Source organism: Portunus trituberculatus, chromosome 30 (genome assembly GCF_017591435.1).
Source record: "Portunus trituberculatus isolate SZX2019 chromosome 30, ASM1759143v1, whole genome shotgun sequence".
NCBI classification, from domain to species: domain Eukaryota; kingdom Metazoa; phylum Arthropoda; class Malacostraca; order Decapoda; family Portunidae; genus Portunus; species Portunus trituberculatus.
This window is the reverse complement of record NC_059284.1, coordinates 4,239,725-4,263,462: the sequence shown is the minus strand read 5'-3', so window position 1 is coordinate 4,263,462 and position 23,738 is coordinate 4,239,725. Positions and strand designations below refer to the sequence as shown.

At 38.9% G+C, this 23,738-nt stretch overlaps 1 protein-coding gene and 1 long non-coding RNA gene across 3 annotated transcripts; one reads left to right on the top strand and one right to left on the bottom strand.

Annotated features, from left to right (window-relative positions):
- The first annotated feature begins 916 nt into the window (after positions 1-916).
- Positions 917-20,609, top strand: LOC123510938 (proteoglycan 4-like). 2 transcript variants are annotated; one of them, XM_045266442.1, is made up of 8 exons: positions 917-1,152; positions 1,558-1,712; positions 2,143-2,252; positions 2,292-2,660; positions 17,304-17,474; positions 17,816-17,970; positions 18,658-18,738; positions 19,145-20,609. In XM_045266442.1, the coding sequence occupies exons 1-8, from the start codon at positions 958-960 to the stop codon at positions 19,931-19,933; spliced, it is 2,025 nt and encodes a 674-aa protein (XP_045122377.1). In that variant the 5' UTR covers positions 917-957; the 3' UTR covers positions 19,934-20,609. The 2 variants fall into 2 exon arrangements, with proteins under 2 accessions (XP_045122377.1, XP_045122376.1); XM_045266441.1 differs by having other exon boundaries at positions 2,143-2,660.
- On the bottom strand, positions 18,651-23,619 carry LOC123510939. Its single transcript, XR_006676651.1, has 3 exons — positions 23,353-23,619; positions 21,426-21,568; positions 18,651-18,735 (listed from the first exon to the last, which is right to left on the bottom strand). It is a non-coding gene; the product is annotated as an uncharacterized LOC123510939 (long non-coding RNA).
- Between the last annotated feature and the right edge of the window lie 119 nt (positions 23,620-23,738).

Here is a 23,738-nt window from a genome sequence, read left to right as displayed (position 1 = left end):
TGGTGCAGTATTTTCTAAGGGAATCAGCAAAATGTTTAAACAGATAGCCTAATGAACATTTCCTTTCACTCCTCAGGTACTTATTCGGACAAGGACTTCCATCCCCCTTGTGGTGAGTTAATAATTTTAGTATGCAAATTGTTGTACAGGACTATGCAATGTACAGTCTGCATAGTCAACATATAGGTGAAGTGTAGTAATATTCATCAGTTCTTAGACACTTCCTGATTCTAAGTTTTAGTTCATACACACACAAATAAGCATCAAATAAATCATAAGCAGTCAAACCCCAAATGATGAACAACCTGACACAACTTACATATATTCAGTGGCCTCCATGGATCACCCCGTCAACTCTCTCCCTTCTCCAACACCTCAGAGTGTGGCAGAGGTATGCTGACCAACACACTGGACCGCCACTCCATCCTGCAAACCATGAACCAGATGGAGAAATATGAGTTAAGAAGCAAAGAGAGGAAGATATCACATGAGACAATGAAAGAAAATGGTAAGAAAAGAAAAACTAAGAAAAAAACTCATGTTCAGAATGTAAGAGCAAAACAAAATAAACAAAAAACTTTGAAAACTAATAAAGAAAATAAGAAAGGTAAGAAGAAGCAAATGAAAAAGAAGAGAATGAAGACAAAAGGAAAAGAGAAAATCAATAAAGAAAATAAGAAAGATAAGAAGCAAATGAAAAAGAAAAGGATGAAGACAAAAGGAAAAGAGAAAATCAAGAAAAAGTCACATAGGAATAAGAAGAAAAACACAAAATTAGGTAAAAACCCTGAAAGAATGAAAACAAACACTAAAAACAGGCAAACTCAAGAAAGGAAAAAGAAACTAAAACTGGCACAAGAAAATAAAACAAAAAGGAAGAACAAGAAAAGGAAGAAAAACAAAGACAAAACTAAAAAGGAAAAGGAAAAAAGTAAAGAAGGATCAAGTAAAGAGAAAATGAAAGATACGGAAAAAGAAATTGAAGAAGAGAACACAGATGGAGAGAAAGAAAGTGAAGACAAAGAAGACATTAAAGACACAGATAGTTATAATACAATACAGGAGATGGGAAATGAAGATGAAGGCGCTAAACAACCAGGCAGTGTGCAAGGAGTAATCCCAACCAATAACCGAGACAAGTTTCCCTATCTGGTAAGTTACAAGGTACACTTCAGCTACATAAAGTTACAGTACCCATGACACTTCCTTAATCCCTTCAGTATCTTGACACACTTTCATATTCATTCTACTGACTGTCTGGTGATTTTATAGACCTTCAGAAGCTTATGTGGGGAGATTAAAATAGTGAAGACTCTAGCCAATAACTTTCTGACCTCCATAGACCCTTCCTAATGTAAATAAAATTGTCTGATCGTACACAAATCTCAAGGTAAAAATGTGTCTCAGTACTGAAGTGGTTAAGTGTAAATCTGGGCATCTCACTTTTACCCACCTATAGTAACTTTTTCTTTTCATGTCTCCATTATACAGTTTAAGTGGGTAAGTATATGCTTAGGTATTTCACTTATACCTGCCATAGTAACTTTTCTTTTTCAGGTCTCCATTATACAGTTTAAGCTCAGAAAGAGACGAAGGAAGAAGCCAAAGGAAGCAGCTAGCACCAAGAAGAAAAAGGTTGTCAGATTGTGCAGCGGATCCATCATCAATCACAAGTTTGTCCTTACCACCACCTCCTGCTGCACTTACTGCTGGTAACTGCCAACACTCACAGCTGGCCACAGTATTGATGCTTCACACATTAAACTGTATCAAAGGACCGCCTCTATCTATTAAGTTTTTGGCTGCGGGGAGCTCTTAATTCAACATACCTAGTTATCTATTATATTTTTGCCATCTGTAGAGCCTCATTTCCAGCCATATCACAATCACAATCTCTTAATTCAGAATGCCTCATTATCTGTTCTTATATTTTTACTGTCATCTATAGATCCTCTGCATTTCCAACCATACATGTGTCAAATTGTCATTTCCAGCCATACAGTCATCAAATTACAATCTCATATTTGAACATAGCTAGTTATTTGTTCTTATATTTTTACCATCATCTATACAGCATCATTTCCAGCCATACAATAGTCAAATGACTCAAATTACAATCACATTTCCTGTAAACCATTCCAGGGACATTTGGAATAAGAAGTTCAAGAAGAAGCAGCCTACAACACACTCCAGTCATCAGGAAGGAAAGAGAGGCATGAGCAACACCACTAACAGCAGCATGCAGCCCACCACCAGTGACAGCACTGCAGGCTTCAGTACTAGTGCCAGTGCCAGTGACAGCAGCCTGCAGCCTCAAAATATAGAGAGAAGTCTCAGTAGTTTAAGTGACTTGCATCAAAGTACACAAATTGAGCAAAGTAGAGTTAGAAAGAAGAAAGTTAGCACTAGCAAGGGAAGGAAAGATGCAAAGGGGAAACCGCCAAAACGTGGACCACAAAAAGAGAACATTAAAAAGAAGAAGGAAAAGAAAAAGAAGAAGAAAAGAAAAAGAAGGCGTGCCAGACCGCGACTATCTGATATCAAGGTGGCTGTAGGATTCTCTACGTTGAACAAAATGGAATTGAACACACTTCCCCTTGACAAAGTGGTGAGCATCTGGCTTCCTGAGGAGTGTGCTGAGAAAATGAACAAGAGAAAAAGTAAGTTTTATTTCTTTCCGGTTAATGCTGCACTCAGTAATTAAAGTCTGTTTTAAGTCCTTCAGTAACATGGCTTGTTTTCATATTACATAATTTTTTTACTATTTAGTGATTTTAATACATTTTTCAGACACTTATGTAGGGATTAGAATAGTGAAGACTCTGGCCATTAATCTTCTGACCTCATAATGTAAATAATATTGTCTAATCACATCCAAAACACATAAAAATCTGTCCTAATAATGAAGTTAGGGTTAGGCAAGGCCATGTAGAATATATAGTGTGTGTGTGTGTGTGTGTGTGTGTGTGTGTGTGTGTGTTTTTTTTTTTTTTTTTTTTTTTTTTTTTTTTTTTGTGTGTGTGTTGTGTTGTGTTGTGTGTTTCACTGTTTGATCTGTTGCAGTCTCTGATGAGACAGCCACACGTTACCCTACGGAACGAGCTCAGAGCTCATTATTTCCGATCTTTGGATAGGCCTGAGACCAGGCACACACCACACACTGGGACAACAAGGTCACAACTCCTCAATTTACATCCCGTACCTACTCACTGCTAGGTGAACAGGGGCTACACGTCAAAGGAGACACACCCAAATATCTCCACCCGGCCGGGAATCGAACCCGGTCCTCTGGCTTGTGAAGCCAGCGCCTAACCACTGAGCTACCGGTGTGTGTGTGTGTGTGTGTGTGTGTGTGTGTGTGTGTGTGTATTTACCTAGTTGTAGTTTTACAGGGCCTGGGCTTTATGCTCGTGTGGTCCCGTCTCCATATCTACACTTATCCAATTTTTCTTTAAAACTATGTACACTCTTTGCTGACACCACTTCCTCACTCAAACTGTTCCAAGTCTCAACACATCTTTATGGAAACTAAATTTTTAACATCTCTCAGACATCGTCCCTTCCTTAGTTTCTTACTATGCGATCTTGTGCTTCTAAAGTCATATTCTTCTCTCAGGATCAGTTTCTCATTATCCACTTCATCCATTCCGTTAATCAATTTATAAACTTGTATCAGATCCCTCTCTCTTCTCTGCTCCAAGGTTGGTAGATCCATTGCCTTTAGTCTCTCCTCATATGCCATCCCTTTAAATTCTGGAACCATTCTTGTAGCCATTTTTGTAGTCTCTAATTTTCTTATGTGTTTCTTTTATGGGGAGTCCACACAACTCCTGCATATTCCAATCTAGGTCTTATTTTAGTACTTATCAATTTCTTCATCATTTCCTTGTCCATATAGTGAAATGCTACTCCAATATTCCTTAGCAAATTATACGCCTCTGAAAATTCTATCAATATGGCTTACCGTTGATTATTTTCTTCCATTGTCACTCCCAAGTCCTTTTCCTTTTTACTTTTTCTAGTTCTACTCCATCTCCCATCTTATAGATTCCCACTGGTCGTCTTTCACTTTTTCCCATTTCCATGACATGGCTTTTGTCCACATTGAATTCCATCTCCCATTTTTGCTCCATTTCCAGATCTTGTTTAAGTCTTCCTGTAGTATTTCACAATCCTCTTTTGTTTAATGACTCTGCACAGTTTCGCATCGTCCGCAAACAGATTTATGTAGCTGTTCACTCCTCTGGCATGTCATTTATATATACGAGAAAAGTATTGGTGCCAATACTGACCCCTGTGGCACTCCGCTGTCTACTGTTCTCCACTTGACTTCATATCTTTAACTATCGTCCTTATTTCTCTCCCCTTAAGTAATTCTTCATCCATCTCAATGTGCTTCCTTTAAGCCACCCTTCTCCTCTAACTTCCATAGTAATCTTTCATGTGGCACTTTATCAAAAGCCTTTTTAGATCTAAATAAATACAGTCAACCCATCCTCTCTCTCTTGTACTTTATCAACTATTCTAGAGTAGAAACTCAATAAATTTGTCACACATGACCGACCTTTTCTAAAACCAAATTGGCTATTTGATAATATTTTGTTGTCTTCAAGAAACTCAATCCATTGCTTCTTTATTACTTTTTCACACATCTTGCATATTACACTAGTTAGTGATACCGGTCTGTAATTTAAAGGTTCTTCCTTCCTTCTGCTCTTATATATGGGAACCACCTCAGCTCTTTTCCACTCCACTGGCACTGTTCCATTTTCTATTGAGCATTTTATGATGTTGTATATTGGACTTGCTAGTTCTTCCCTACATTCTTTCAGTATTCTGCCTGAGACTTCATCCGGTCCCATTGCCTTTTCCTCATCTAATTCCATCATCAACTTTTTTATTTCAAGCTTGGTTACTTTAATCTCTTTCATATAGACAGTCTCTCTATTACCCTGTGTGTGTGTGTGTGTGTGTGTGTGTGTGTGTGTGTGTGTGTGTGTGTGTGTGTGTATTCACGTAGTTGTAATTTTTACAGGGCCTGGGTATTATGCTCATGTGGCCCCGTCTCCATATCTATACACATCCAACTTTCCTTTAAAACTATGCACACTCCTCGTTGACACCACTTCCTCACTCAATCTATTCCACACTTCCACACATCTCTGCGGGAAACTATATTTTCACATCTTTGCATCTTGTTTATCTTTTACAATGCGATCTCATATTTCTATTTAAATTTTCCTCTCTCAACATCATTTGCTCATTATCCACACTTCATCCAAACCACTCAGCAGTTTATAAACCTGTATTAAATCTCCTCTTTCTCTTCTTTGTTCCAAGATGAGCAAATTAATTTCTTTTAATCCTTCCTCATAGGTCATTTCTGCCAATTCCGGAACTATTTTTGTTGCAATTCTCTGCAATCTCTCCAACTTCCTTATATGTTTCTTTTTATAAGGGGACCAAACCACCCCAGCATATTCCAATCTTGGTCTAATTACAGTACTAATTAATTTCTTCATCATATCTTTATCCATATAATGAAAAACTAAACCAATATTTCTAATCAAATTATATATTTCTCCAAACATCTTTTCAATATGAGCCCCAAACTGCCCATCATCTTTGTATTATCACTCCCAAATCCTTTTCCTTTTCCACCTTTTTCAACACTACTCCTTCACCCATCTTATATAACCCTATTGGCCGTCTTCCACTCTTCCCTCTCTCCATTACATGACTTTTGTTCAGATTAAATTCCATCTCCCACCTTTTGCTCCACCCCCAAATCCTATCTAGATCTGCCTGTAAGATTTCACAATCTTCTTCACTCTTCACACACCTACACAATTTTGCATCATCCGCAAACAAATTAATATAACTGTTTATTCCCTCTGGCATATCATTAATATAGACAAGGAAAAGTATTGGTGCCAGCACTGAACCTTGTGGGACTCCACTCTCCACCACCAACCAGTCCGACTTCGCATCCCTTATTACCGTTCTCATCTCTCTCCATCTCAAATAGTTTTCCATCCATTTTAACAATTTTCCCTTCAGTCCTCCATAAATCTCTAATTTCCATAGCAGTCTCATGTGAGATATCTTGTCAAAAGCCTTTTTCAGATCCAAATATACACAGTCCATCCATCCCTCTCTCTCTCGTATTTTGTCAACCACTCGAATAAAAGCTCAGTTGATTCGTTACACATGATCTCCCTCTCCTAAAACCAAATTGATGATCTAATAATAACTTATGATCCTCCAAGAACCGTATCCAATATTTCTTTATCACCCTCTCACAAATCTTACCGACCGCACTTGTTAAAGACACAGGTCTATAGTTAAGAGGCTCTTCCTTACTGCCTCCCTTATAAATGGGCACCACTTCAGCTCTTTTCCACTTCACTGGTACTTCCCCTATTTCTAATGAGCACCTTATAATATCATATAATGGATCTATCAATTCTTCTCTACATTCCTTCAATAATTTTCCTGAAACTTCATCTGGTCCCATCGCTTTATCATCTTTAAGTTACTCCAACATTTTATATAACTCCTTTTTAGGTATCTTAATGTCATCCATGTGCACATTTCCTTCCACATTTTGAGGCTTTACAAACATTGTTTCTTTAGTAAATACTAAATACTTGTTGAAACCTATTATTTAGCAATTCTGCAATATTCTTAGGGTCATCTACTATCCCTTGCTCTCCTTTTAATCTTTCAATGGACTCTCTCTTTTTAAACCTTTATGAACCTGTAAAACAATTTAGGATGTTCCTTACTCTTGTCTACAATATCTTTTTCAAATTTTCTTTCTTCCTCTCTCCTTACCCTCATATACTCATTTCTCACCATTCTATAATTTTCCTTATTTAGTATGTTGCTGTTCTTTTCAATCTTTTCCAGGCCACATCTCTCTTTTCTTTAGCCTTAACACAAGTTGCATTAAACCAATCCTTTCTTCCTTCCTCTCTCGGTTTATACTTTGGTACAAATTTCATAACTCCTTTATAATATTTCATAAAAACTCATATTTTTTTTGCACTTCTCTGATTTGTAACATCTCCTCCCAATCTAATGTTCTAAAATAATTTTTCAAATTTTGTGTCCATCTTTCTATAATTCAATCTACCACTCCTGTATGTCTCATCTCTCCTTCGCTGTGTTATTTTTTCAGTTAATACACTTTCAAAACTCTGTAAAGTATCCTTTATCATATTGTCGTATTCCCTTAATGTCCAAGAATTTGTTTTAGGAGGTACATAGGTCACCATGATTATTAATTCTTTTCCATTATCTTTTAACCTTATGCTTATCACTTCTGCGTTGTTCTTCCCATACCAAACCTTATCCACATTTATCACCTTCCTCGTCATAATCATAACTCCTTCTCCACCTTTACCCTCTCTGTCCTTTCTCCATATATTATATTTATTATCCCAATTTACCTTTATTTTTCATTTAATTTTGTCTAATTCAAACACACTATATCAATCTTCCACCATCAAATAGTCTTGCAATTCTAATCCACTCGACAGTATCCCATCTATATTAGTATACATTATGGTCCACTTACTGCTCCCTCTAGGGGTTCCTACGCATTCCTTCTTTCCACATACCATTTTCTGACTCTCTCTCCTATAACTCTCCAAAAGAAAATTTTGCTTTTCCTCTTCAGACCGTTCATCATTTTTCCTTCTTGCCTCTTCCAACAATTCATTATACCTTCTCCTTTCTTCCTCATTTCTATTTTTTCTTACGTACACCTCTTCACAACCTTCTACCTCTCTTAATTTTGATGTTCTATATAAAATGTCCTCTGCAGTTTGTTGTGACTTTAGTACTACTTTAATTGGTCTCTTTACTCCCTCCTTATACGGACCCAATCCATGGATCTCTTCCACTTCTTCTTGTAGGTCTTTTTTTCATCATCATTTAGATTTTTGAACAGATCTCATACCGTTTTCAATTCTTCTTTAATTATCTTAAGCTTATATGTTATATTTTGTTCTTTCACCCCAAATATTATCACACTCTTCTTCTTTTCTGCTATTTCTCTTATCAATGTTTCCTTGTTCTTCATGACATTAACCATTCCTTAGTCCTTTCTTTTTTGTCTTCATTCAACTGATCTTTAATTATTTCTTGTAATCCAACCATCTCAGCTTTCCTGACTCAGTCCATTGTGTTTTCTTCAGTTCCCACTCTCTTTTAAATTTCTCACTTTGCTCACTGATCATTTCCTTAAAGTCATCTTTCTCCTTTACAACTTTCTCCATTTTCTCCTCCAACCGTCTCTTGTATTTTTCCATCTCCTCTCTCAAGTGTGCATTCTCATCCACCAATCGTTTTTCATTCTCCAATATCCTGACTCTCTCCTTCAAAGCCTTGCGGAATTCTCTATCTTGGTCATCCTCATTCCTTTGAACTTTTAACTCCTTCACCAAATCCTCAAATTTCTTCTCTAACATTACTAATCTACCTTGAACCGATGCTCCTGGTGATGGACTCATACTTTGAATGATTGATTTTGATTTAGCTCCCTGAGCCTCATCAGCATATTTTGAATTTGGTAACTTGTTCCTTACTGGTCTATCCATTTTTTATGTCTATCACTCTTCCTGGGAGCATGTGGGAGTGTGGTTTTCATTCACCAGGCCTAGCTTTTGTGTTATGCATTCCACTGTTTGTGGACTGGCCTTTGTTTGTTTCAAGTCTATTCCTGCGCTGTTGTTTATCATTCCAATACAGTCATTGCAATCTCATGTTAACCCTCACCAGCACCACCGATCACTCTTATGTACACACTTATGTACACGCCACTAGGCTACGTTCACTCTGTACACTTGTTCACTCGCTCTGGTTGCCCTTTTCGACTGGTGATGGTTTTCTCAAGCACATTCTTCAGTATTTGGTGGTTTGTGTGTGTGTGTGTGTGTGTGTGTGTGTGTGTGTGTGTGTGTGTGTGTGTGTGTGTGTGTGTGTATTTACCTATTTGTGTATTACAGGGCCCAAGCTAAGCTCTCTGTGTCCTGTCTCCTTGTCCATTCCTGTCATATTCTCTCTTTCATCTGATTGACACACTCGTCAACGACATGACTGCTCAGTTTATTCCACTTATCAATGCTACGATGCGGGAAACTGTATTTTCTCACGTCATTTAGACAGATGTCCTTTATTAGCTTTTTTCCATGTCCTCGGAGATAATTACTTGTGGTCACCTTTATCAACTCTCTATCCAGTATGTCAATCCTGTTCACCAATTTATACATAGTTATCATGTCTCCTCTTGTTCTTCTCTCTTCTAATGTGGTCAGCCCCAGCTTCCTCAGTCTTTCCTCATAGTCTAACTCCCTGAGTCCTGGTACCATCCTTGTTGCCAGCCTTTGTACCCTTTCTACCTTCTTCAAATTTTTCTTCATATGCGGTGACCAGACACATGCTGCATATTCTAGCTGGGGTCTTATTAAGGTACATAATATCTTCTTCATCATTCCTTCATCTAGATAGTGGAATGCAAGGCCAATATTTTGAAGCATGTTATATGTTTTCAAAAAAATCTTGTTAATGTGTTTCTCCGGTGCCAAAGTGTTTTGCACGGTTACTCCTAACTCTTTCTCCTCATTGGTCTCTTTAATTTTCTCATCACCCAGTCTGTAATCCCAGTTTGGTCTGTATCTACTTCTTTCCATTTTCATAACATGGGTCTTGTCTATATTAAATTCCATCTGCCACTCTTTACTCCACTCATATATTTTATCAAGATCTTCCTGTAACTTGTTACAATCTTCCACATTCTTTACTCTCCTCATAATTTTAGTATCGTCCGCAAACATGTTCATATAACTGTCAATTCCTACTGGCATATCATTAACATAAATCAAAAACATGATGGGACCCAGCACTGACCCTTGTGGAACTCCACTGGTTACCTTCTTCCACTCGGACTTCTTTCCTCTCACCACTGTTCTCATTTCTCTTCCCATTAAGTAATTTTCCATCCATTTTGCTAGTTTATCATTTACTCCTCCAGTCATCTTTAGTTTCCACATCAGTCTATTGTGTGGTACTTTATCAAAGGCCTTTCTCAAGTCCAGGTAGATAGCATCCACCCATCCCTCTCTATGTTGCAGTATGTCAGTCACTCTTGAATAAAAACATAATAAATTGGATACACACAATCTTCCTTTTCTGAAACCAAACTGCCTTTCACTCAGAATGTTTTCACTTTCTAGATACTCACTCCACTTAGCTTTAATTACTTCTTCACATACCTTGCACAATATACTAGTCAACGATACTGGTCTATAATTTAGCGGTTCCATTCTACTACCATTCTTATATATAGGCACAATGTCAGCTCTTTTCCACTCTTTCAGGACTAATCCTGTTCGTATGGAGGTATCCACAATATCAAATATGGGGTTCAACAATTGATCCTTACATTCATTTAGCAACCTCCCAGATATGCCATCAGGCCCCATTGATTTATTAATATCCAGATTGCTTATAATTTTCCTTACATCTTCCTTAGTAACCATAATGTCCTGCATTTGCTTTATTTCCGTAGGCCTTCCTCCCATAAAATGCTCCTCCTTTGTAAACACTTTGCAAAAGTTGTCGTTCAAAATTTCAGCTATCTCTCCAGCATCTTCATATACTTCTTCCCCGTTTTTTACCTTTTCTATTGCCTCCCTTTTATTTAGTTTTCCATTTATGAATTTGTAAAACATTTTTGAGTCACTATCACAGTTTTCCACCACCCTCTGTTCATATTCCTTCTGTGCTGTTCTCCTTACTTCAACATATCTATTCCTTGCTGTTTTGTAGCATTCCCTTGATAATACATCGCTGTTTTTCTTAAGTTTCTTCCATGCCTTTTCTTTGTTGTTCTTTTTTGCTTCTTCACAATTTCTATTAAACCACTGTTTATTATTTAAAGTCCCCTTCCTGTGTGTGTGTGTGTGTGTGTGTGTGTGTGTGTGTGTGTGTGTGTGTGTGTGTGTGTGTGTGTGTGTGTGTGTGTGTTGTGTGTGTGTGTGTGTGTTTGTGTTGTGTATGTGTGTGTGTGTGTGTGTGTGTGTATTTACCTAATTGTATTTACCTAATTGTAACATACGGAAAAGAGCTATGCTCGTGTTGTCCCGCTCCATATCTATTAATGTCCAGCTTTTTCTTAAAATCATGAATATTCCTTGCGTTGACCACTTCCACGTCTAAACTATTCCATGCTTCCACCCTTCTATGAGGGAAGCTATATTTTTCACATCTCTCCTATAAGTGGCCATTTTAGTTTTTTCCCATGCCCTCTCGACATTCTTCCATTCCACATACACAGATCTTCCCTATCCATTTTTTCCATGCCAATCATCACTCTGTATATTGCTATCAGGTCTCCCTTTCTCTTCTGTTTTCCAGGGTTGGAAGTTGCATTCTTTTCAGTCTGTCTTCATAAGTCAAATCTCTTAAGTCAGGCACCATTTTGTTGCAGCCCTCTGTACTTTCTCTAGTTTCCTTATGTGTTTCTTTAAGTTCGAGCCCACTGTATTGTTGCATATTCAAGCCTCGGTCTTATCATTGCAGTAATTATTTTCTTCATCATTTCTTCATCTAGATATACGAACGCCACTCTTATGTTCCTCAATAAGTTCAATACTTCTCCAATTATTTTGTTTATATGTCTCTCTGGCGATAGGTCATTGGTAATTGTCACCCCAAGGTCTTTTTCTTCATGACTGGTTTTATGTCTTCATTTCCTATCTTGTACATACTCCTGATTCTTCTTTCACTCTTGCCAAACTCTATTTTCTTGCATTTTGTCGTGTTGAACTCCATTTGCCATGTACAGCTCCATTTCCATATTCTGTCCAAGTCTTCCTGGAGTAGTTCGCAATCTTTGTCACATCTCACTTTTCTTAACAATTTTGCATCGTCTGCAAATAGGCTCACATAACTGGACACCCCATCCACCATGTCATTTATGTAGACTGCGAACATTACTGGTGCCAACACTGATCCCTGTGGAACTCCACTCTCCACCAATCCCCATTCTGATGGTCTGTCCTTAATTATTGTTCTCATTTCTCTTCCTACCAAAAGTCTTCCATCCATTTTAGTAAACTGCCATGCACTCCTCCTACCATTTCAAGTTTCCAGATCAGTCTCTGGTGTGGTACCTTATCAAAGGCCTTTTTTAAATCCAGATATATTCCATCAGCCCAACCATCTCTTTCCTGTATTACATCTATCACCCTCGAATAGTAACATATCAGGTTTGTCGTGCATGAACGCCCTTTTCTAAAACCAAATTGACACTCACAAAGTATGTCATTTTTCTCCAAGAAGTCTGTCCATCTAGTCTTCACCACCCTCTCACACATCTTAGCTACCACACTTGTAAGTGACACTGGTCTATAGTTCAATGGGTCTCTCTTGTTACCTGATTTATAGATTGGGACAATGTTAGCTCTTTTCCAGTCTTGGGGCACTACGCCTTCCCTTAATGAGGCATCAATTACTTCACAAACTTTTTCTGCCAATTGCTCCTGCATTCTCTTAAAATCCATCCTGATACCCCATCAGGTCCCACAGCTTTTCTCACTTCTAAACTCCCCATCATGTTCTTGATCTCCTCCACAGTTACTTGAAACTCCTTCATAATCCCTTTCTGTTCCATTACCAGTGGTTTGTCAAAAGCAGTCTCCTTTGTGAATACCTTCCGAAAGCATCCATTCATAGCCTCTGCCATTTCCTGGGATCTTCACTGTATACTCCATTTACTTCTAAACTTTCAATACTTTCTATTTTTGATGTTGTTGTTCACATGTCTGTAAAAAGCCTTGGTTGGTCTTTACATTTATCAATTATATCCTTTTCTTGTTTCTTTCTTTCTTCTCTTCTAATCAACACATATTCATTTCTTGCTCTTTTGTAACTTTCCCACTGCTTAATCCGTCTTTTCCTTCTCCACCTCTTCCATGCATCCTCTTTTCTTGTTCTAGCCTTTTCACATCTATCGTTAAACCAGTCCTGCTTTCCAACTTTCTATGTTGTCTTATTGGTACAAATTTTTCTCACCTTCTTTGTATATTTTTATAAATTCCTTCCACTTTTCATTTGCTCCTTAGCACTCTTGAATTTCATCCAATTTGTCTCTTGAAAGAATTTCTTTAGGTTTCCAAAATCTGTCTTGGCATAATTCCATCTTCCCACTTTATATTCTTCATTTCTTCTAGATTTCTCTTCGTCTATCACCTTGAACTCCAAAACTGCATGATCACTCTTTGCTAAAGGGCACTCCACCCTCATCTCCTCAATGACCATTGGCTCTGTACTAAAGACCAAGTCCAGTCTTGACGATGCTCCCTCTCCTCCAAACCTAGTATCTTCTTTGACCCACTGAGTTAACACATTTTCCATTGCCAGTGTCAATAGTGTATTTCCCATGTTGTCTCTGATCCTTCCATTGACCAGTCCTCCCAACACACCTCTTTACAATTAAAATCTCCCATCATTATAGTTCGTTCACAGCCACCCAACATTTCTTCCAGACATGTTCCTGTATCACTTATCATTTCTTCATATTCCTGTACTGACCATGCATTTGTCTTAGGTGGTACGTACACCACTATGTAGTGCCTCTTTTTCCTTCATTAGTTTCTGCTCTGATCTTTAGCACTTCTGCCTTTCCCATACCTTTTTCACTTGATCCACCTTTATATCTTTTTAACCAGCAACATCACTCCTCCTCCCATCTTACCTACTCTATTTCTTTTCCAAACGTTATATTTCCTTCTCCAACCTTCATCAGGTCTTCTCCTCTCTCAGTTTTGTTTCAGTAAGACCCACAATATCTGGGTTCTTGTCCTCAAGTAATCGTTGAGTTCTAAAATCCCGATATCACTCCATTTATGTTGGAATACATTACATTTCGCTCATATGTAAGTTTCTTTAGTCCTTTCTTGCTGTACTTTTCTGGGTTATGAACCACTTCCTCAGTCTCATATCCAAGATTCTCCAGAAAACTCTTTCTTCTCTTCTTCTGTCCTCTCTTCATTTTTTTTCAAAGCCTCCTTTCTCAACTCATTTAACATTTCTCTTTCCTTTTCACCGAGATCTCTTCTCAACCAAATCTTCCTTGTTGTTTCCTGCTGGGCTAGCCTCCATGACTTCTCCACCAATTCATCTACATCCTTTTGTGACTTAAGTTTGATTCTTATTGGCCTCATACCTTCTCTTGTGAACTTTCCAATTCTATGGAAGTCCTCTATTTCTTGTGTGTGTGTGTGTGTGTGTGTGTGTGTGTTTTTTTTTTTTTTTCACTGTTTGATCTCTGCAGTCTCTGACAGACAGCCAGACGTTCCACACAACACTCAGACTCATTATTTCATCTTCTAGGTCTGAGACCACACACACCACACACCACAACAATCACAACTTCTCAATTTACCTCCTGTACCTACTCACTGCTATGAACACTACACTGAAAGGAGACACACCCAAATATCTCCACCAGGCCAATGATCTCCTCCTTTTCCAGCCTAATGTGTGTGTGTTTGTTTGTGTGTGTTTTTTTTTTTGTTTTTTAATTCACTGTTTGTTTGATCTGCTGCAGTCTCTCAGACAGCCAGACTTTCTACAACAGCTCAGAGCTCATTATTTCCATCTTATATTCTGAGACCACACACACCACACACCACAACTCACAACTCCTCGATTTACATCCTGTACCTACTCACTGCTAGGTGAACACTACACTGAAAGGAGACACACCCAATATCTCCAGGCCAATCAACTCATCATCTTTAGCCAGCTCTAACCACTGTGTGTGTGTGTGTGTAATTCACCTTAATTCACCTACTGGTCACCCAGCCAGTCTTCCCATTACGGAGCGAGCTCAGAGCTCATAGACCATCTTCTAGACTGAGACCACAACACACCCACACACCGGAAAAGCAAGGCACAACCCCTCAGTTACCTGTTTACTGCTAGGTGAACACTACATTAAGACTTGCCCATTTGCCTCTCGCGCCAGGATTTGAACCCGGCCCTCTTGTGAGTGTGTGTAACCACTGTGTGTGTGTGTGTGTGTGTGTGTGTGTGTGTGTGTGTGTGTGTGTGTGTGTGTGTGTGTGTGTGTGTGTGTGTGTGTGTGTGTGTGTGTGTGTGTGTGTGTGTGTGTGTGTGTGTGTGTGTGTGTGTGTGTATTTACCTATTTGTGTATTACAGGGCCCGAGCTAAGCTCTCTGTGTCCTGTCTCCTTGTCCATTCCTGTCATATCTCTCTTTCATCTGATTGACACACACCACGTCAACGACATCACTGCTCAGTTTATTCCACTTATCAATGCTACGATGCGGGAAACTGTATTTTCTCACGTCATTTAGACAGATGTCTTTATTAGCTTTTTCCATGTCCTCGGAGATGATTACTTGTGGTCACCTTTATCAACTCTCTGTCCAGTATGTCAATCTTGTTCACCAATTTATACATAGTTATCATGTCTCCTCTTGTTCTTCTCTCTTCTAATGTGGTCAGCCCCAGCTTCCTCAGTCTTTCCTCATAGTCTAACTCCCTGAGTCCTGGTACCATCCTTGTTGCCAGCCTCTGTACCCTTTCTACCTTCTTCACATTTTTCTTCATATGCGGTGACCAGACACAAGCTGCATATTCTAACTGGGGTCTTATTAAGGTACATAATATCTTCTTCATCATTCCTTCATCTAGGTAGTGGAATGCAAGGCCAATATTTTGAAGCATGTTATATGTTTTCAAAAAAATCTTGTTAATGTGTTTCTCCGGTGACAAAGTGTTTTGCACGGTTACTCCTAAGTCTTTCTCCTCATTGGTCTCTTTAATTTTCTCATCACCCAGCCTGTAATCCCAGTTTGGTCTGTATCTACTTCTTCCCATTTTCATAACATGGGTCTTGTCTATATTAAATTCCATCTGCCACTCCTTACTCCACTCATATATTTTATCAAGATCTTCCTGTAACTTGTTACAATCTTCCACATTCCTTACTCTCCTCATAATTTTAGTATCGTCCGCAAACATATTCATGTAACTGTCAATTCCTACTGGCATATCATTAACATAAATCAAAAACATGATGGGACCAAGCACTGACCCTTGTGGAACTCCACTGGTTACCTTCTTCCACTTGGACTTCCTTCCTCTCACCACTGTTCTCATTTCTCTTCCCATACGTGCGTCACCTGGCGAGAGCAAGAGAGAGAATGTGTGTGTGTGTGTGTGTGTGTGTGTGTGTGTGTGTGTGTGTGTGTGTGTAATTCACTGTTTGATCTGCTGCAGTCTCTGACAAGACAGCCAGACGTTACCCTACGGAGCGAGCTCAGAGCTCATTATTTCCGATCTTGGGATAGGTCTGAGACCAGGCACACACCACACACCGGGACAACAAGGTCACAACTCCTCGATTTACATCCCGTACCTACTCACTGCTAGGTGAACAGGGGCTACACGTGAAAGGAGACACACCCAAATATCTCCACCCGGCCGGGGAATCGAACCCCGGTCATCTGGCTTGTGAAGCCAGCACTCTAACCACTGAGCTACCGGGCCGTGTGTGTGTGTGTGTGTGTGTGTGTGAGTTTTTCTGCATACTCCAGTTTTCAGTAAGATCTGAACATTTCATGTAATATCCACATTCAATAAGCTGGTAAAAGGTCTTGGGATCTTAGGGCCTTGGAAAATAGTTAAGAGGTGAGAGAGCAAAGCATTTAGTTGTCAGTCTATGGCCTTCTACACTTGAAGCTAAAACAGTACAAATGTTGTGTCCTGCATTAAGATTTGGTTTGGATTGAGGTTTTAGGACTGCTATTTGCTTACAACTTCCTTACAAGTGACACCTTTCTCAGTAGATAATCAGTGTGGCTCTTTACTTATACATGTGTGTTGGTAATGCTAGGTGAACTGAGAATAAGTTGGTGAAAAGGGAAATTTTGAATGATTACAATGCCTTGGTCTGTTTTCTTCTCTATTGTAGAATGCCTTATCTCTCCATAATAATATTTGTAAGCAACTATATTCCCAGCAAAATTTAAGTTCCTTCACAATGTTAACTTCTTCAGTACCATAATGTGCTTTATTCATTCTTCTAACAATCTAATAATACAGCTTGAAAAACTTATGTCGGGGATTAAAATAGTGAAGACTGTGGCCATTAATCTTTTGACCTCCATAGACCCTTCCTAATGTCCATAAAATGGTCATAAATTTTAAGATAAAAATGTATCCCAGTACTGAAGGGGTTAAAGGCCACCGCCTCTTTACAGAGAACAAACTGGTATTCCCTGTGGAGTGTCCTGTCCTGTTGGAGCTGAGTGAAAGCATTGAGTTTGGTCCTTTCGTCTCTCCACTGTGTCTGCCAATCTTCCGAACATTCAACCCTAATTTCCTTATCGGCGGCAGCATTACCTACTGGTCTGCCTCAGGAGATACCAAATGTGAATATAGTTTTGTTCTGATTTGATACAGTTGTCAAGATTGTGTATCTTGTATCACGTGAAAGGAGACATTAGAAAGATTATTTGTGACCCAGTTGCCATTGCTAACTACTCAATCTTTTTATAGTGAATACCCTGAACCTTTCTGTGGTGAATTCTGAGATGGGAAATGTGCTAAAAATTATGTGAACCATTGGCTACTGTTGATGGTTTGTGATGAATTACTAAATGTTCCTTGGCCGGCCCTCCCTCAGTGACCTCCCAATAACTATGTGAACCACTGGCTATTGTTCATGGTTTGTGGTGAATAACTAAATGTTTCTCAACCGGCCCTCCCTCAGTGACCTCCCTGACGCCAAGCTTACTCCCTGGCATAGTGAGGCTTTCGGCAAGTGTGTGTCAGATCAAGCTCGGAGGGAAACTTCCCCATACAACAATGATGTGTACTTTAGCACTACCGGACAGTACTACAGGACAAAATCAATCTATGTGCTTTGTAAGTATCTGCCATTTTTCTTTATTTACAAGATTTCATGCTGACCAAATCAATATACAGGTAACTCGATTTACGCGATAATGCGTTCCAAGAGGCATCACGTATTTCAAATTTGGGTAAAACAAACTTGTAATTCTCATAAAAACAATAGATAATAGGGGGGATGTGGGATGTGGTCCAAATTGTGTATAAGCAAACCGATCGTGCAAATTTAATTAATTATAATATTTTTTCGGTGGCGTATTAACAAAAATGCATAAATTAAACATGCGTAAATCAAGAGTTACCTGTACTAAACTTTCAATTAATACATATTATTGGCATATATCTTTTAGTGATCCATATTATTTCAACATTCTTCCATATTTCTGTGTATTATAGTTAACTTTCTCTTAACTCCTTCAATATTGAGACACATTTTTACCTTGAGATTTGTGCACGATTTAGACCATTTTATTGACATTAGGAAGAGTCTATGATCAGAGGATTTATGGCCACAGTGTTCACTATTTTAATCCCTGACATCAGTTTCTGAAGCTGTATAAAATCACCAAATAGTAAGCAGAACAAATATGGAAATGCATCATGGTACTCAATAGTTTGGTGACAATGAAAATAGCTACTCCTTACTTGTGAAATAGGACATGAAAAGAAGAAAATTCATAATATATTATTTTCAACCTCCAGGGAGATGAAGGAGCACCATTCCTCTCCTATACACTGCCTCACTATGGACACACAGAGTACCTCTCAGCATATGCTATCCTGGTGAGCAAAAAAAATCAAACAAATAAATGAAATAAAAAAAATATATAAAAATAAATGAATAATAATAAATAAAATGAAAACTAAAACTAAAAAAACAGAAAACAAAAAGTAAAATTAAAAATATCAATTATCTAGGACAAATATACTCTCTTATTAATCATAATGCCTTTGCTAATTCCACTTTTTATTCATTTCATATGGTATTCATCCTATGCAATCTTTTAAAAATTTATGCAAAGCTATCAGAATCTTTAAACAAACTAAAATAAATATTGACCTCACTTAATCTACAATAGTAAATTTTCTAAGCACGCTCAAATGTACCCAGTCATAACACAAGTTGAAATGGCTTCTATCTTTGCTTGGAATCACATGTATATTGAGACTTTCTTTATGTATTTCACAGGCCATTTCTGGATGTAAAAAGGCTCCAAAGATTAAAGACAAACCCAAGCCTTCAAAACCAACAAGACCAAAACCCAAACCCACAAAGCCTAAGCCAGGACCTTCAAAGCCCACAAAGCCTAAGCCAGGACCTTCAAAGCCCACAAAACAAAAGCCAGGACCCTCAAAACCCACAAAACCAAAGCCAGGACCCTCAAAACCCACAAAACCAAAGCCAGGACCTTCAAAACCCACAAAACCAAAGCCAGGACCTTCAAAACCCACAAAACCAAAGCCAGGACCTTCAAAGCCCACAAAACCAAAGCCAGGACCCTCAAAACCCACAAAACCAAAGCCAGGATCCTCAAAACCAAAGCCAGGACCTTCAAACCCGACAAAACCTAAGCCAGGACCTTCAAAGCCCACAAAACCTAAGCCAGGACCTTCAAAGCCAGGATCTTCAAAACCAAGACAACCCACAAAGCCAGGACCTCACAAAACCAAACCGAAACCTTCAAAAACAGAACCCAAATTAATAAAGAGAATGAGAAAGCCACAGACCATTAAGAAAAGTGAAAAGAAACCCAAGAAAGTAAAGAAAGATAAAGAATCTCAGGGTAAACAAAAAGGAAGCAAAAAGAAAAAGAAAAGGAAGAAAAGGAAACCCAAAAAATACAACAAGAAAAAGACCACCAACTCAGGAATTGATGTCTGGGTTGAGATAGCGCCATACATCAACTGGATCATCAAAGTGGTGTTCCAGGGAGACGATGATTTGGTTTGTCAGAGGTCAAGCATCGAGCCTCAGTAAACATGCTCTTTTAATACTATACAATGTCTCACCATATTTAAACAGTACTGTACTTTGCTCATGTGATTTATTTCCTTCAGCTCTACCCTCACCAATACAATGAACTATATAAACATGTTCTTTTAATACTGTACAATTCACTATAGAATGTCTCACCTTAATTAACAGTACTCTGCTTATGTAATTAATTTCCTTCAGCTCACCATGCTGTGCTCTACCCTCACCGATATAATCAACTGAATAAACTTGCTTTAATACTATGCAGTTCACTATACAATGTGTCACTTTAGTTATACAGTACTTGGCTCATATGGTTCCTCTTCACTTGCACCCAATCACTATGCTCAACCCTCACTGACCTTACTAATTTGGTAAACATGCTCTTTTATTCCATAGCTATTATTCACTCTCACTTTACAACCACTATGCCCTACTTTGTCCATACCCTTGTCTGGTGGCAGGTGTTGCAGGCCCCCAACTAGGATTGCTAGGTTATTTTAAAAGAACTCAAAATATTAAGTGGTGGGTTGGGGAAAAGGAGTTTTGGGGAATGCAGATGTATTATAAATAATTACCCTTTACGTACATTATTCTAAGATGCTTTAAATAAATAATGTTACTCTGGATTATTAATCATATTCCATCCATGCAATGTCTGTATTCTAATAAAGTGGTGAAGGCAACAAGTCATCTCATTCCAAGTAAGGCTTCACTTGCTCTGAACCTATCTTATTCTAATCCAGCAAAGAAGCAAAACTATATCGTGTTATAGCCGCTAGTGAAAGCCACATGCACACAGCTGAGAGCAGCGGGAGTCAATAGCCAGTCACCATTATTTACACCTGGTGGGCTTCCCAAACTATAGTAGAAGCCACATTCCGCTATTGTGGTAGCTGCAAGCTATAAGTAAACCGCCATAAATAAAGACTAAGCTGGAGAGTGCAACATAAGCGGCAGAAAATACACAAATGGTCAAAGGATTAAGATGTCGGCACAACTGGCTGACCAATTTTGCCATGTGCCTGCATCTAGCGATTTCAAAAGCCAATGTGGGCCACAGACCCCGCTGACCCTGGCCGAGGCGGCAGTGCATGGGTGAGTAGCGAGTGAGTGGGTGAATGATAGACTGGATGTTCCTTGCCATCCCTGCACCCTCTCCCCCTCTGCCGGGCTCACCAGCCTTGCTTCTCACCAGTGGGTGGAATTTCCTTGTTTTAAGAACACCTAAGGAAATGGCCAGCTAAGTCAAGGAATTTTCCTCAGGAAATATCAATGTATGCATGGTAAATGTTGACTCTTTCTCTATATCTTACCTTACCTTAGCAAACCTAACCGTGGCAAACGTAACCTACCGGTAGTTCAGGCGATGGGCACCGCTGAGGTGTCTTTCTCAGAATAAATGAACTTTACCTAGCCCATTTAAACTGAAATAACCAAAGCAAACTATTCCAACCTGACTGGTAACGTTCAGAAATTAATATGAAGTCGTTACCTTATTTCTCTTCGTAAAATCTGGTGACACAGTGGAAATAGTCTGGACCACATAGCTGTTCAGCTAACGCTGCTCCCACTGCTTCGAATGAGTCTTGACTCTCTGAGTCGCTTATCTGAAGTGTCCACACAGCGTTATGTTACCTGTTCCCCGAGTACATTAAAATTACAAAGAATAATGATGAGAAGACTAAGAAAAGCCGTGTTGATTATTGCGAAAAAAATGTATTTATATATACATTTATACGCAGTAAACTTTTCATATTATGATCACTCAGAAGATAGACACAAATACCTACACACAAACACACCCAAAACACCGCTCCCACACATCCATATACTCAATAAACTCAAAACTAACCTACAATACATCAAAGCACCATGCAACACCTCAAAATACCAAAAAAAAAAAAAAAAAAAAACTAGAATTCAATATACATCAATATCATACCAAAAACATCCGAACTCACTTAAACCACTTAATACACTTGTTATAGTCATAAAATACTCAAAACATCATATAACACCTCAAAATACATCCAATTACACACAAGACTTACTAAAAATATCCAATAAACACCAAATAGATCCTTAGACACACTTAAAGCAATTAGAATACTAAAAATAACCTAAAATGGCATACAACTCCTCAAAATGCCCCACACATACTCAAAACACACGAAATTACGAGTAAATATGACGTTCTGCGAGAAGTTTGGAAGAGCGTGGCTGTTCCGAGCATCATGTATGGTATGGATGTGACTGCATGGAATGAGAGTGAACTAGAAAAGTTAGAAATAGGGCAGAATAGAGTTACAAGAATGACACTTAATGCACCTAGATACGCAGCAGTAGAGGCTCTTAGGGGAGACATGGGTTGGAGCACTTTTAGAGAAAGGTATGTAAAAGCGACCCTACGGTATAAGGCTAGGTTAGAGCGAATGAATGATGCTAGAATAGTGAGAAAAGTGTTTCTGTGGAATGTCAGGAGTAGCAAGTGGGGGAAAAAGTGTGTCAGGATGGTGGTGAAGAGTGGTCTAATAGCTAGTTGGGCTTTTCAGCAGGTAGAAGGAAGGCACTTAGAGAATGACTGGAGTATGATAGTTAGAAATGGAGAGGGTAGAGAATGGGGTGTAAGGAAGTGGAGGAGTGAGATAGACAAAGTAGTGAAAGGTGTGGGACTGAGACTGGAGGAATAGGATTGAACAAAAGAGTACCTTGGAATGGTACAGAGAGAAAGAGGCCGCAATGTATGAAAAGTGGTATGACGGAAGCCTGGGTGGGGATCTTCTCTTCCGAGCTAGGGCACAGTGCATGGATGTGAATGCAAGGAATTATAGATGGTCTGAGTCCCGCAGCAAAGTGTACCAGATGTGTGACATGGGAGAGGATAAGACGGTAGAGCATGTGGTGCTGGAGTGTGTGAAGTATGCCAGAGACAGGTATGAGATGATGCAAGTGGTGCTGAGGGAGCTGGGACATGACAGAGTGGAGATGACAGGAAGGGAATGTATGGTGGTGCTGCTGGGACTCTGTGGGGAGACGAATGAAAGGATGATTGAGGCTGTAAAAGAGTTCCTGGAGAGAATGTGGCGAGCTAGATGCAGGAACTAGTAGTGTGAAAGATGATGATTGTCCTCTTTGTTGTTTGTGTTTTTTCTTATTTTCCCTACAGGCGCTGCCGATACAAAGGCCTGACGCAAAAGAAATTCTGCGTCACCTGTAGCATCAAGATCATACTTAAACATACCTCCGCCACACTTCTGATACGTAAAATATACCTAAAGACATCTAACACACATTGAAAACATACAAAATACATCCAAAACACACTGTAACACTATCAAACACACCTAAAATACCCCAAATACTCCCCTAAAGCATCAAAATGCATTATAAAGAACTGTAAAATTACAAGGGAAACTTACCTAAATATTGTGACTTGGCTCTTCCTCCTTTTCGTTTGTCCTTCTCCTTTCTTCTTCGTCCTTCTCCTTTATTTCTCCTTGCTTACTTTTTCTACTGCTATAATCTCCACACCTGAGCCTAGAAATACACAAAAACACATAGAAATCACTAGATATTAAGCAGAATACTGACGAACTGGGAGGTTGAAAGAAAGGCGCCAGCCCGGGGCTATGATGAGTCACCACCTAGGCTGTGGTCATTAGAGAAAGCGGGAACAAGGGTGACTCGGCTAGATTACGTAAATAATTTGAAAATTGGCCTATAGAAAAAACAAAGCCAGGGCCAAATGCCTGATATTTTATGATTTCACAGATACTTTAACTACTATTCACAACATCAAAACATC